This window comes from Saccostrea cucullata, unplaced genomic scaffold (assembly GCF_032062105.1).
Source record: "Saccostrea cucullata isolate Sc308-1 unplaced genomic scaffold, CSIRO_AGI_Scuc_v1 ctg11810, whole genome shotgun sequence".
Lineage (NCBI taxonomy): Eukaryota > Metazoa > Mollusca > Bivalvia > Ostreida > Ostreidae > Saccostrea > Saccostrea cuccullata.
Window position 1 is genome coordinate 4,010 of NW_026921552.1, and position 14,600 is coordinate 18,609.

The following is a 14,600-nucleotide window of genomic DNA, read 5'->3' on the forward strand; positions in this document are numbered from 1 at the left end:
AGACATTCGTGGTAACTTAATTAAAAATTATTTTTAATGCATTTTACGGAAAACAGTGTAAAATGTTAATCAAACAATTTGTCAAATTTTAAATTAATTCGGTATTTAGTTATGTTAACATACTATACGGTCAAATTTAGAAAAAGAAGAATTAAACTGCATTCCACGGAAACGAAATGGGTAAATAATCTGCATTTTTAGCACATTTTTGTTTGGAAAAACTAAATAATGTGTTCCTTTTTTTGAAAGGTGGTTAATATGCTTGTTAGAAAGCACAACTGCATATATCAAATTTGGAAAGAAATGGACATCTAAGGATGACCACGATAGCATTGATGATAGCATCCGTAAATCACTTGTTATTGTGCATTCTTATCTACAAGATCATCTAGGATCAAAAGATTCCGATACAATAAGGGAAATAAATTGCATTAAAGAGAAATACGAAAAGAAATTGGAAGAATGTATAAACAAGAACACTGAAAAGGACGAACTTACCTCTGGGGATGTCAAACAATTGTATAAAAGCGTTGGATCTAATATCAAAAAGTGCCTCAAGAAATGGGAGATGGAAATAAAATATTTGCTAAAACGGATGATGAGAAAAATTGAGCAAGAACATTTATACGGAAAATTTCATCCAACAGACAACAGTTCCGGAAGCTCCTTGAACATAAGTGAAAAGCTTATTTTTCCCCTGACGGTTTTATTTCTTTGGCCTGTTGGATTAGGTGTTGCTGCTTTTGCTGTCTTTGAATATGTAAAATCAATAGTGGAGAATGACAGTATTTCAAAGAAAACCCTCATCAGTAAGGTTGTAAAAAGAATGGACGACAATATCAATGCCAAGTTAAACGAGATCGTACATGAATTAGGACGACAGAAAGATGATCTTATGAATATGATAAGCCAAAACAAGAAAAGAAGCGTTAGATCATCGATTGTACCATCAAATTGCACGAAAGTATTTGAACAATTTAACGAAATCACAAAAAAACTTTGGAATTTATATTTTGATTCAATCATGAAAAATGACTTCCTTCCATCTGATATTCAACTAGGAGAAAAACTACTAGAAAACGTATTTGCTGCAACAATTAGATCCGGAAACAACAGTGGAAAAGAAATGGCTGTTAAGAAAATTGAAATAAAATTCTTAGTAAATTCATCAAGCGAGGAAGTTGCCTTACCGTGTGATTCCTCAATATTTCGAGAAATATACCTATTAAAGTGAGAGCTTTTTTCAAGATAATGTTATTCTTTTTATAACGATAACTTTAATTTCAACTTTCATGTATTTAACATTAAGGTTCATAAACCCTCTGCTCACTCATATAAGATTTTGCTTGAACCTTAATGATTTTCCAAAAGAAATGTTTTTTATAAGTAAAATACAAACAATTATAGCATAGCTTGCGGGGCAAAATTCGACTTCAACTTTGGAAATCTATAAAGAAATAATAGACATTTATGTCATTAAGAGTTATCTCTCTTATCAGAGTATCAATGAACCTTAAGTATTCATTCTATCTTTATCAGATTTGACACTAGTTTTGATACAGGTTTGGTTAAACTATACTGTTATTTTTTTTTTTTCAATATTTTACCATGATACAAAAATGGCCTTTAACTAAAGTCAGAAACAATGTCTTAAGCCGATATTGTGAAAGAACCCCATGTATCTCATTTTTTCTACATGTGCGTATTTGTTTAACAAATATAAATAGATTAAATACTCATGTTTCAAATATGTGTAGAAACTTGAACCTGTTTATGATCTTAAGAGACACTTGTTATATTGTAGGCACTTATCAATGAAGAAAGAAGATGAAGATTATCCGTACTTTGTGCATTACGATGGGTCTGCGGTGTGCAAGGAAGAAAATACGCTACAATTTGTAATAAAAAAGTACAAATGTAGTCTGGAAATAGTTTTGGATGAGTCAAATCTGATAGACGAAAAAACGAAATTGCAATATGCATTAGAAGCCGCCCGAGGCCTTCGATTTCTGCACAATAATGAAGTTATACATGGAGCTGTGAAACTTTCGAGTTTTTTGGTATGTTGAACATTTTAATTATTTTGTATTCCCTCTCCCGACCGAATGCCAAAAAACAGCCCAACCTGAGCCTTTTTAATCCTTCAGTTATTCATATTAATAACTACATTTATATCTGCTTTAGGTTGATGAAAACAACCATGTTGTGATATTTGAAATGGGACATTCAAACCATGTTGGTTCTCTCCGGAAAATTTCCCCCACGAGTCTCTGACATATTTGGCTCCAGAACTTCGAGATCCCTCTGCAGTCATTTTACCCACGAAATCCTCTGATATCTTTTCATTTGGGCTGTTGCTATGGGAATTGTATAATAGGAAACCTATTGAAGATAATTTATTTGTTGAGAAGTTAAAAGAAACTGAAGGTGATATAGTCGATTTAATCAGAGCATGTGTACATAGAAATCCTGAGGTTCGACCTACCATATCTCAAGTTGTATCCAAACTATACATAATTACTCAATCACTCCCAGAGCAGAATGGAGAAAGAAAAAGAAAAGAATAGTGATAGAAATACATCAAGACACTATAAAAAAGCAAACGCAAAAGACATTCACAAGGACATGAAAAAAACACAGATAAAGACCAAAAAGTATCATGTAAAATACACATATTGTCAGGAAAGGAGTAGGCAAATTGCATTATAAAATTGCAAAACAAAAGTATTTGTTTCTGTTGCTTTTTGAAACTTTTGCTACATATTTCAAAGACCAAGGCATGGTTTCAATACAAATATTGCCCTGTATTTTTTCTAAAATTGAAATTTGATGAAAGAGACTTTCAAAAATTCTATCGTTTTTGAGTTATTGAAATTCCACGCAGTAAAAATATACAAATCGTTTATTTTTCCAAAATAATCTCCTAAATGCTAATCATGATGTCAGAACGTGTGTATTTTCAGGCATTTTCTTTTTTTAAAGTTACAGAAAACATCGATTTTTGCGGAATTTTCTTTCAGAAAACAAACAGTGCATGCATCGAACACAAATAAATTTTCAAAACATTTTACGCAATACTAGTATATAAAAAATTGAAGCGGGCGACGGTGACAGACACTTTTTTCTAAAGGAAAAGAAGCACATAAATAAGTCATTTTGAAGCTTTTCTGAAAACTTAGAAATGCACCAAATTAATATTAATGATTTTATATTTTCAGAATTGTCCTCCTTATTATTGAATGATTTATCATATTCATCTTCTCAACTCGTATTAAAATCAATTTCATTAACTTTTTAAGAACATGAAATTTTTATGGCATAATGAAGCCCAAACCTAATTCTTTTAAGATTTTGTTAAGGGTATGAAAATTAAAGTCCATGCACGAAATTCAGTGATTTATTGGTAATTGTCAGTACAAGGCAAGAAAAAATGAGTGTGTGTATAGACTTTTAGAAAATCTGCAATATTTGATGGAGAGCTTGTGAAAAAGTAAAGATTGTTCGAGTTTGTTGTCATCATTAAAATCATCTAAATTGTGATGTACATTTACACTTATAGAGTATATATGAAGTTATTTATCTTTTCTATATTCATTTTCTGTATTTTTACATTGTATTAAATTTGTCAAAAACGTTCATTAAAACTGGAATGACTAACTAATGATAGTTAAAGGAATTAATTAAATTTGATTAAATTAAAATTTTCTCTCTGTCACGTGTTTCACTTGTCCAGATACAAGACAGATTTAGAGCTCCAAATCTTTTTTATGTAAACAGGACTTGTATCCAAACACTTTCCCTCACATACACTCAAACACGCATCAAATTCTACATTTATGGTTTCAGAAACATTATAGGTAATCGGGAGACTACAAAGCGAACCATTACAAATGTTATCTTTAAGTAAGGCAAAGTCCAATAATTTTCTACTTAACATTCTAGAAGTTTACATCCTGAAAAGCAAAATTTATGCAATTTTGATCCAGTAGAGCTTGCAGAAACTATCCCAAAATGTCAAACTACCTGGTAGTCACTCATAAAGAAAAGGTAATTCAAATCCAGTTTCTGAAACAAGTTAGAGTGTTCATCCCTTGATGCATTAGCCTTGTAAGTTTGGTTCAAATAGGCCTTAATTTTTACTTTAAAATGAACCTGCTACGACAGTTTTAACCTGGTCACTCATCTGAAAAATGAAGGTCAAAGCCAGCAAATCCAAAGCAAGTCAAGTAGTGTTCATACTAAGATATGTCACCATAAAGATTTGGTCAAGGTTTGGCCAACAGTTACTTTAGAATAAACCTGCTCCGAAATCTTAAACCTGATCACTCATCTGGAAAATATATATGTCATATCCAACATCCATCAAGTAGTGTGCATACGTAGAGGTATTACTGTACAATTAAGTTTGGACAACATGGGCCTTATAGTTACTTGGAAATGATACCTGCCACAAAAACCTTTTTAACCTGCTCCAAAAACATTAATCTTGTCATTCCTTTGCTGACATTGCAGCATCTAAAACCTTAAAAGTAGCTGGTACAATGAAAAACAGTAGAAGTATATATCTTCCTTGCATCTCGACCACAGGCACTTGTGACAAGACCTTTCTTTGCATATCACCAAATTTGATTTATTAACCTTGACCGTGGAGTTTGACCTACTTTTCAAAAATACCACACTTTTACTTTGGTTAAACTTTTAAATGGTTGGTGCTACCGGACGTTCATACTTCTCGAATGTATTTTGTGCGAAAAGACCTTTCATTGGATTTCAACAACTTTGACCCTTTGATCTTGACAGATTGATCTACTTTTTAGGAGTTTTAACCTTAGCCAAAACTTTTTACCGGTATGTTATAAGGTTTTCATACTTCACATATGTAATTCTTGCGAAAAGATCTTTTCTGGGATACCAACAAGTTTGACCTTTACCTTGACCTAGGAGTTTGACCTATTTTCAAAATAAAAATTCCTCCGGCCTCCACTAAAATTTGTACCCCCGTGTGTCACACACTGAAATTGAAGTCCGTCCCCTTTATTTGAGTTGGAATTCTCGGAAACATTACAGTGTCTGGAGCAAAATTATATCTAGAAGTCCCTCACATAAGTCAAACGAAGTTGAATGATAGATCAGGCACAAATTTAGCATTTCAAAATCAGGCTATTGAGAATGCATGTCAAAGGTTGGAATATTTTATTTTTTCTATTTATGAAAACAAATAAGTATACAATTCAAATGTAAAATTATTGAACACGTAAAAATAAAAATTATATACATGTATAAATAATTTACAGATGAAAATGATACAAATGGAAACTAATACAAATAAAATAAACAGAATATAAACATGATAACTGGAAAGTTTTACAATATACATTGTAAGATATTAAACATGATAAAACACACATAAAACAAATAAAAATTATACAAAGCAAATAGAGAACTATACAATACAAAAATTTTAGAATACAAATGGAAAACTTTACATGCAATGCAAATAGAAAAATCGAATATTGCAAACGTTTGACATGTCATAGGGATTGTGCAACATTTTGAATGCTTCCAAATGTTCCAACATTAGGCCTATATATTCCTCGGTTTTTTGGTAAATTGGGAGGGGGGGGGGCAAATTATTTTTTTCTTAACAATAAAAAATGTGTTGGGACTAAGGGTCCGTGTAACACTTAACAATTTAAATTTCTTAATTGATTTAGAGTTTTTGAATGTTAAAATTAGTTCAATTTTTTTCTTATTTAAAATTTACTTCAAACTTCTAAATCTCAACTTTCAAAACGTTTTGGATCTTTTGAAATTTGGTATTTTGATTCAAACATGCAAATTTCAAATAACCAAAACACTTTGAGTTTTTAGAATTTTACTTCAAATATCCAAAGTATCAAATTCCAAACCAGGTTTGAATTTTAAATGAATGCCAAAAGTGCTTGTGATAAAACAAAAAAGGAAATAGATATTCAGAATATTGAATTGTTACAGACATAGTTTCAAAATTCAAATAGGGTTTGGAAATTTGATATTTTGGATATTTGGTCCTTGTAACACTAAACAATTCAAATTTCTAAAATGTACTAAAATATTAAATTTCAATATACCAAATCAGTCTGAGTTTCTGAAATTTAGAAATTTGAACTAATATATTAACATTCTAAAACTCTAAATCATTCTAAAAATTTGAATTGTTAAGTATTACACGGATCACTAAGCCAATGTTTTGAAAAACTGAACACAAAGTTGTCGTCTTAGTTTTTCCGTTTTTGCGCCACGGCGTCGCTTTAACTTTTAGACTTTTTTTCAAGATGGCAGCTTCCATTGTCCTAAACCAGTTGTGACTGTCTCCAATGACTCATTTAATGAGTATTACATGTGTTTGGAATATTTTTTCTGTATGATAATGGAAATAAGTGATATATAAAAGTTTTTTTTAACACATATGTAAATGCATTCTTTAAAAGCAATAAGGAATATTCATAAGAGACTCTTTAGTAAAATCTAAGTAAAATTTTACGAATATTTGTACAGTAAAAAAAAAAAGGATTCATAATCATAGGTAATGTGGAACATAAATTTTGATTTTTATGCTCAGTAAAATGTCAATTTCAAATAAAGTTACTGGCCATGTTTATACAGTTGTACTTACTGCCATGATTATATTTGAATTGTCTCATTTTAACAGTGAAATTAAAACATTCCCACTTTATTTTAGATCAAATACTACTAAATAAATCTGCATTACATGACTAGATATGTTCAAAGACTTCATGTAGCACATTTGTCAAATATGCTGGAACCAGACACAGATGAAACTGAAGCTTTAATGAAAAAGCTTATTCTGCAATCGGTATTTTATTAGATTTTATTTACAATAAAACATGCTTTAACAAACTGCTGGGGACAGACAACTTTGCTTCATTATTAATGTACTAATTGTTACATTTTTTAAAGCTATTGGGAATGAAAATCACTTTGCTTTATAAAGCATATAAGATGCATGTTAAATTTAGTTTAAAATTTAATCTTAAATATATTTCAAATTATGGTTTGTGTAAGCACCTATAGGAAGCACCTATCAGTTGTAATTTTTTTCGACAGGGACTGCAAGATGGCATTGGCACTGATCCAGATAAAAAAGTTTCTTGGACAACAGTAGTTCCCACACCAGGTATGGATTTATAAATATTCTTATGAATTATTAAGTGAACATTTCAATTGTAATGTGAAATTTAAATGGGTTAATTGTACCAATTTACATTGTATTCCAGGTTTCTGTTTGAAAACAAAGAAAGAAAATGGTGAGAAGGTTTTCATAAATGTGTGCCAAGCAGAAAATGTAAGTGGAATTTTGCTAATAACAACTTTTCTACAAGATTCATGCTTATAATAAAAGTCAAGCTGTATTGATACATGTATTAAAGTTATCAAATTACTTGAACATGTTTATTTGCATTTGCTTAGCAAGAATTTGGAATAAACCAGTTTTTTTTATGTTTACCATTTCTATCTTTAAAACTTTTGGGTTCAAACTTATGGACAATTTTACAATTTAGATGCATGTTAAAAATGGTAAACTGAAAAGTTCAAATGAAAGATGAAACAAAATACATTGTACTGGATAATATGTAAAACTGTACTTGCAAGGATCGGCATTCTGTGTTATATTTTACAGGTACCACAGCCAAAGGACATTACTGAAGAAGAATTGCTAAAGTTGTTGGAATCTGAGGATCCATTTGGATTCCGAGTTCCAATGAGTATCGGGGAACCACATGCAGAGATAGATAAAAGTAAGTAAGCTCTGTGTCATTCCAGAATTGATGAAATTACAAGTTTTGATTATGTTTATAAAGCTTACTAAAACTTTCAACTATAAGGAAATGGCATTAAAATACATGTGTACATAGATTCTGAGTTTTTTAAGCCCTACTATAAAAAAAGATGTTTGATTCACTTTTCAGAAATTGGAAATTTTTTATCCACCATTGAATTTGATCCGTTTCAGGTGGACAAGGGTGTATAGCCTATGATGTTGTGATACACCCAGGCTTTATGGAGAAGATGAAGGACAGTGAAATCTTTAAAACTTTCTTCTTATCTGTGACTTTGGAGGGCCTGGAGGAAAAATACTCCATAGCATTGTCCAGAGGTTAGTATTATGTCAAAAGTCCTGGAGGAAAAATACTCCATTGCATTGTTAAGAGGTGAGTTTTTATGTCAAAAGTCCTGGAGGAAAAATACTGTAAACCAACTATTATTCGCGTCATCTTTTATTCGTGATTCGTAGGGTTGAAATCAGTCTGTGACGATTACTTTTAGTGACAGAGGAAACATCATTTACAAATACTAAGCAAAATTATTTGTTCACAGCAATTAATTTTCACGAGGTTAAGTTGGTTGGAAAACTCGTGAATATTTCTCGCACACAAATAAAAGTTGGTTTACAGTACTCCACAGCATTGTGAGGAGGTAGGTATCATGTCAAAAGTCCTGGAGGAAAAATACTCCAGTCCAGTGGTGGGTATCTTGTTAAAATCCTGGAGGATTGATTGTATATTGTTTAACGTCCCTCTCGAGAATTTTTCACTCATATGGATACACCACCACTTGCTGGTGAAGAGCTGCAAATTTTGTCATATACTCGTCACTCAGGGCCATTGAGCAGGGAGGGATCTTTTTCGTGCCAGCACCTACTGCAACACGGGACCTAGGTTTATACAGTTTCATCCGAAGGACCAGTCTCCACATCCCACAGTGGAATTCAAACCAGCGACCTATGGATGAACTCCTAATTTTAACAATCTAGAGCAGACGCTCTATCCACTGCGCTACGCAGGCGACAAGTCCTCCTCAGCATTGTGCACAGGTGGCTATGTGCAGAGGTGGCTATTATGTCAAAAGTCCTGGAGGAAAAATACTCCATAGTATCATCCAGAGGTGGGTATCATGTCAAAAGGCTTAGAAGGGAAAATCTATATTTTTGACTGTAGGTAAGGATTATGTATAAATCATAATAATATTCATTCCTCAGTTGTGAAGATCAGTGAGAAAATCAAATAATTTCATGTACATAAATTATATAGCGCATATAAAAGCAATCAAAATACCAAGAATATTAAAGTACTAATTCTGAGGAATTTGCTAGTCCATACAATATTGTTTACTTGAGACGTAATTATTCCTTACATTCTTTCTTCAGACTGGGTAATCCTTAAGAACAGGAAAAGTGTAGGGAGACTCCAGGAACAGAATGTCAGGACACAGTCAAAACCAGTCATCATGGAAATGGGGGAGTAAGGGAAATAATTATCTCGTAGGGTAGGGAACTCGTCAATGCAGAGAATCCAGAATAAATTTCTTATTGCTACGAAAGCAAACCATGTCTTGCACGTTGTAAGACAGGTGCTTGCTAACAGGTGCTTTCTACCTCACTGTGAGAGTTGATTAAGTCTAATTTTTGTACCTTTGTTTTTGTTACAGCCAGTCAACATCTGGAATAGGAAAACCATTAATTCAAGAAATGGACACACCTAAGCCTCTATCTCAAGAAGAACTCAAAGCCAGGTAAACATTGACTTACTTTAACATGAAAATAATTTATTTATAAGAGAACTTTGACTAAAAATATACATGTATATATAAAGATCTAGTGCATATTCACACTTGAATGTTAGATCTATACTCTTTCAAATTCTTTTTATATAGCTATCTGATTTTACAAACTTACATGTACATGTTAATCTGCCATTGACAGAGGTCAGAAACCAGAATTCCGTATTATACAGGACCCACCAGAAGGTCACCCAGATTTCTTAGTGGCTGAAATCAGTCTTCCACATGTGGTTAGTATATATTCAATTTTGTACATATAAAGCTTTTTTTCATGTATCTTTTTTCGTATATAATATACAAGTATTTGTATTGCACTTTTTTGTGCACAATAAATATAATTTTTTTTCGAAGGGTGGCACTGGTTGTCCACCAAATTTTTTGGGATCAGCTAGCTATAGACCAACAGCTAGTGTATTGTTATTTTTTTTAGGTACACCAATTACAGTAAAAATGATTATACCAAACATGCTTATAATGAAATATAAAATTTTTTCAAAGGGTGGCACTGGTCGTCCATCCAATTTTTTTGGATCAGCTAGCTATAGACCTGCAGCTAGTGTATTGTTAATTTTTTTAGGTACACCAATTACAGTGAAAATGATTATAGCAATCATGCTTATATTGAAGTGATGCATACAACAAAGTTATTTTCCTTCCCATTGACTTTAAAATCAATCCAGTTTGGATTGATGTCATTATGTACAAACTCAAATTTTTTGCACTTTTGTTAGAAATAACTGTGTTAATTATTTTAAATTTTTGACAGAAAATGGCCAACACGTTAACTATTGACGTGGGAGAGGACAGACTGGTCCTGGAGACAAGATCCAATAAGTACTACCTAGACATTTACTTGCCTTATCTACTGGTACAGGAGGACTGTGTGGCTCAGTTCAACCGAAAAACAAGGGTAAGTTCAAGTGTACTGTAAAACAAGGGTAAGTTTATCTACTGGTACAGGAAGAATGTGTGGCTCAGTTCAACCGAAAAACAAGGGTAAGTTCAAGTGAACTGTAAAACAAAGGTACATTCAAGTGTACTGTAAAACAAGTGTAAGTACTACCTAGATATTTACCTACCTTCTCTACTGGTAGTCTGGTACAGGAGGACTGTGTGGCTCAGTTCAACCGTAAAACAAGGGTAAGTTCAATTGTACTGTAAAACAAGGATAAGTTCAGTTCTATTATAAAATCATTAATTTTAGTTGGAACACGTCATATGATTGGATAAAAGATTTTATCCATTTTTGCATAACGTAACTTGCCTACGTCATAATGAGTTACATCAAAAACGTATTACTCTGCTTGACGTTACTTTTAAATGTTATATTTGAAGCCTTTTTCTGGAGGAAAAGTTGTCTCATTGTCAAAATTAAATTATAAGGAATGAAGCTTATTTCAACATATGTATTATATGATATAACTCTGGGCAGTTTACTGTAGTGTATACTGCCCCAAGTTATGCTATATCTTATAATAAAAGTTGAAATAAGCTTCATTCCTTTAACAAGGGTAAGTTCAAGTCTACTGAAAAACAAGGGTAAGTTCAAGTCTACTGTAAAACAAGGGTAAGCTGAAGTCTACTGTAAAACAAAGGTAAGTTCAAGTCTACTGTAAAACAAGGGTAAAGTTTAAGTCTACTGTAAAACAAGGGTAAGTTTAAGTCTATTGTTAAACAAGGGAGAGTTCAAGTCTTTACTGTATAACTACTTACTAGAGAAAGTCTTTTATAAAACAAGTTTATATACATGTAATTGCAAAACAAAATTTCAAGTCTACTGAAGCTGGGAAATTATGCCAGAGATGTTTATACTTCTGTCTCTTTGAAAAAATCAAGAGGTGTTTATTACATCTAAGGCCCTGTCACAACAAGCTGCGTTCACACGGAATCATTGCGGCGTTGTTAAATTTTTAAAATCGCCGTGTAATCGTAGGATATTTGCACAAATTTCTGTAAAATTTTCAAAATATGAAGATGTCACGGCGTCCCTACGGCGACAGACGCGATTCTACGGCGATCTCGTGGTGTTCTACTAAGTCCCAGGGAGATCTCTCGGCGATTGACTGCGCTTCCGTGGAGTTTTCACGGCGCGTTAGGAGTTTTCACCTCGTGTTCACGGCGTTCTCACTGCGCTGGCTGCGTTCATAATACGTTCACAATGCGTTCTATACTCATTGATATATTTTCAGAAGGAATGTAAAACATTTTTGTTTAAAGATTCAAGTTACACGATGAAAAGACTTCTAATCATGCCAAGAAATATTCTTAGTAATTAAAAATATTCTATTCAAATAATTAAGTACTAAATTTTAATTAGTTTTATGATTGAACTTCTTTTTTCAATTTTATCGGTTCAGATGTGTTGTTAGATTTTCTTTGATTTTATTATGAATGTAAAAAAAAAAATAAACACACCGAAAAGTTTATTACAAAATTTAAGTGAAACAACAGTACAAGTTCTGGTGTAATTTTCTCTTCCATTTTTTTTTCTTCACTTAAATGCTCCTAGTGCAACAAATACGTTGGAATTATTGCTGATCAAATATGATCTCATTGCTCTTGTTTTGTGAGCTGGCTGACAACGCTCTAACAAGGCCGTGAAAGCACAACAGATGCTGTAGAAACGCCATGGGAGCGCAATGATCGTAGTGACAACTCCGTGCTGTCGCCGTGTAATCGCAGTCGAAATAATCACAAGACGATAAATCTCATTAAAAGCGCCGTAAAAATGCGGTAAAACGCAGTTACATCTCCAAGGACTCCGCGACATCTCCGTGAGGTCTCCGTGGAAGTGCAGTCTACTATCATGTGCGTCTTCACGGCGTTCGTACGGAGCTCTCACTACGTTGTTGGAGATCTCACCGCGCTGCTACGGCGATTATACTACGTTTCTACTGCGTTCTTATCAGACCGCGATCACACAGCGCGTACTTTGTGCATGCCCAAAGTGATCGCCGTCCCCTGGCGTTCTAGGAGACCCTACGCGACCCTACGGCATTCAGTGGACATCTCGCCGCGTTGTCACGGCGCTGTAGGAGACTCTACTGCGATCACCTCGGCGTTCTGTATTTTCTGAGGACGCCATGCATGCAGTCGCGTGAGGACGCAGCCCTGGTGTGACAGGGGTTTAAGTGAAAATCCTAGAGTACCAGTATGTTTTGTACCTAGCAGAATAAATAAAAAGTTTTAATGTTCAAATTATTTGTAGAAAGAAATGTTCAAACATATATACTGGTTAATTCTGCAGCTTAATCTGATGTATCTTGGTAATGGTATGCATTTGGATACTTCACTAATGGAGTCATTGGTTTTCAAAGAAGTTTCAGATTAAAATAGACCTTTTACATTAAATGGTTTGAAATCTTTGTACCATGTAATGTTGTCTAAAATATTGAGAATATTTTTTTTTCTTACAGATTCTTACTTTAACATTACCAGTTCAGCCAGAAAATTGAACATCCCATCTTGGGGCCATTCACCGGCTTATATAAAAAGATCTCAATGAGTGCACATAACTTCCTCAAAAAATAAAATTGTGACTTTACATGCTGCTGTCCAATGTGTGTCAGTTACCCAAAACAGCAATATCTGTGATGAAAACTTATCGAACTCATTGAATTTGCATTTTTTTCTCAGTAAATTTATTGACAAACATCTTTATTGTCATTGTCATAAAAATGCACACCAAGGATTTTTTAAAACAAAAGAGTGGCAATTGCAACTTCTGCAGCTTTAATTAATAACAACGATGTACTTTGAATGTGTTACATGGTATCCATGACAATCCCTCTTTTCAGAAACTTTGAAATAAATTTAGTTTAGGAGACTTGGCTCTTTTATGTAAAGTATGGAGATGAGGTTAATCAAAAAATAGAATGTGACCTTACAACCACAGCCACCTGTCGTTACTTGTTATTCTTAAATTAAAAAAAATACACCCATACCAAATAATACACAAGGCAAACATTACACCATCTTGATTTTTTCTAGGTTAGGTATGGGGTTATTTTTGGGAGTTGAACTATGTTCAATCTCCCATGGTTATCACGTATTGAACATGCGCAGTAGTTTGTGTTGATTACATAGAGACGAAAGCGAGGCTACTGTGTCGGCTGATTTACTCCGATGATATTCAACAGAAAACATGCATAAACATCCGCGACAAATAGTTCATGTCATTTTCTCCTGAATTAATCTAATTTCCATAATGTAAGTAAATGTAATGATAAAGTAATCTTATTTTGGATATAAGAATTCGTTCAAAGTACATATGTAAAGCTAAATTATAAAGAACCATGAAAGTTTTTCGTAACCATAATTTAATAAAACGGATGAATAAACAAACATTGTTTTGTTTAAAGTTAAACTACATATAATTCCGTTCCCCGGTATTTCAAATTTTGTGTAATGAACATGTTATTTATTTTTTTCCGACACTTTCTTTTGTGCCCGTCCGAATTTCCTCTGTCTTGTAAACAAACTTTCATGTTTCAGAAATGAGGTAAATATAAACGAAAATTAATTTATTATTTTTTTAAAATTGAAAACAAAGTGTAAACGAATCATTTTTGCATGTTTGGTATTTTTTTAAAAAATATATTTTTTAAAAAAGAAGAATTATCGTTCTTGAATTCCACTTCGGCTTTCGCGCGTTGCATTAAGGGAAGGAAAACCCTAGTTTGGGGGTATACCCCCGTTTGAGGGTTCGACTAGACTGGTAACGGAACTCATTTTTAGTGTAGCGTCATATACACTGAAAGAGATACGAACGACAACTCTACATACTGACGGCAAACGTTAAATTTAGTCATATTCAAACTTTTCATGAACATTTTCTTGGTTTAACTGAATTCGTTTATGCATAAAAACTTTAGGAAACATGCGTATTTATTACTTAATCAGCAGTATCACCTGCAAAAACGTCTCCATATCAGTGAAATATTCTGGAGAGGGACGTTAAACAGTATACAATCAATCAA

At 33.0% G+C, this 14,600-nt stretch overlaps 1 protein-coding gene across 1 annotated transcript; it reads left to right on the forward strand.

Moving 5' to 3' along the window:
- Positions 1–249: 249 nt before the first annotated feature.
- Positions 250–13,275, forward strand: LOC134260314 (PIH1 domain-containing protein 1-like; the record flags this gene model as incomplete). Its single annotated transcript, XM_062742880.1, has 12 exons — positions 250–519; positions 1,805–2,060; positions 2,185–2,235; positions 7,108–7,177; positions 7,278–7,345; positions 7,682–7,799; positions 8,015–8,158; positions 9,209–9,302; positions 9,490–9,573; positions 9,764–9,851; positions 10,388–10,531; positions 13,038–13,275. Coding segments are annotated over 12 exons (1,426 nt in total), but the record flags the coding sequence as incomplete, so codon positions are not given.
- Positions 13,276–14,600: the final 1,325 nt, after the last annotated feature.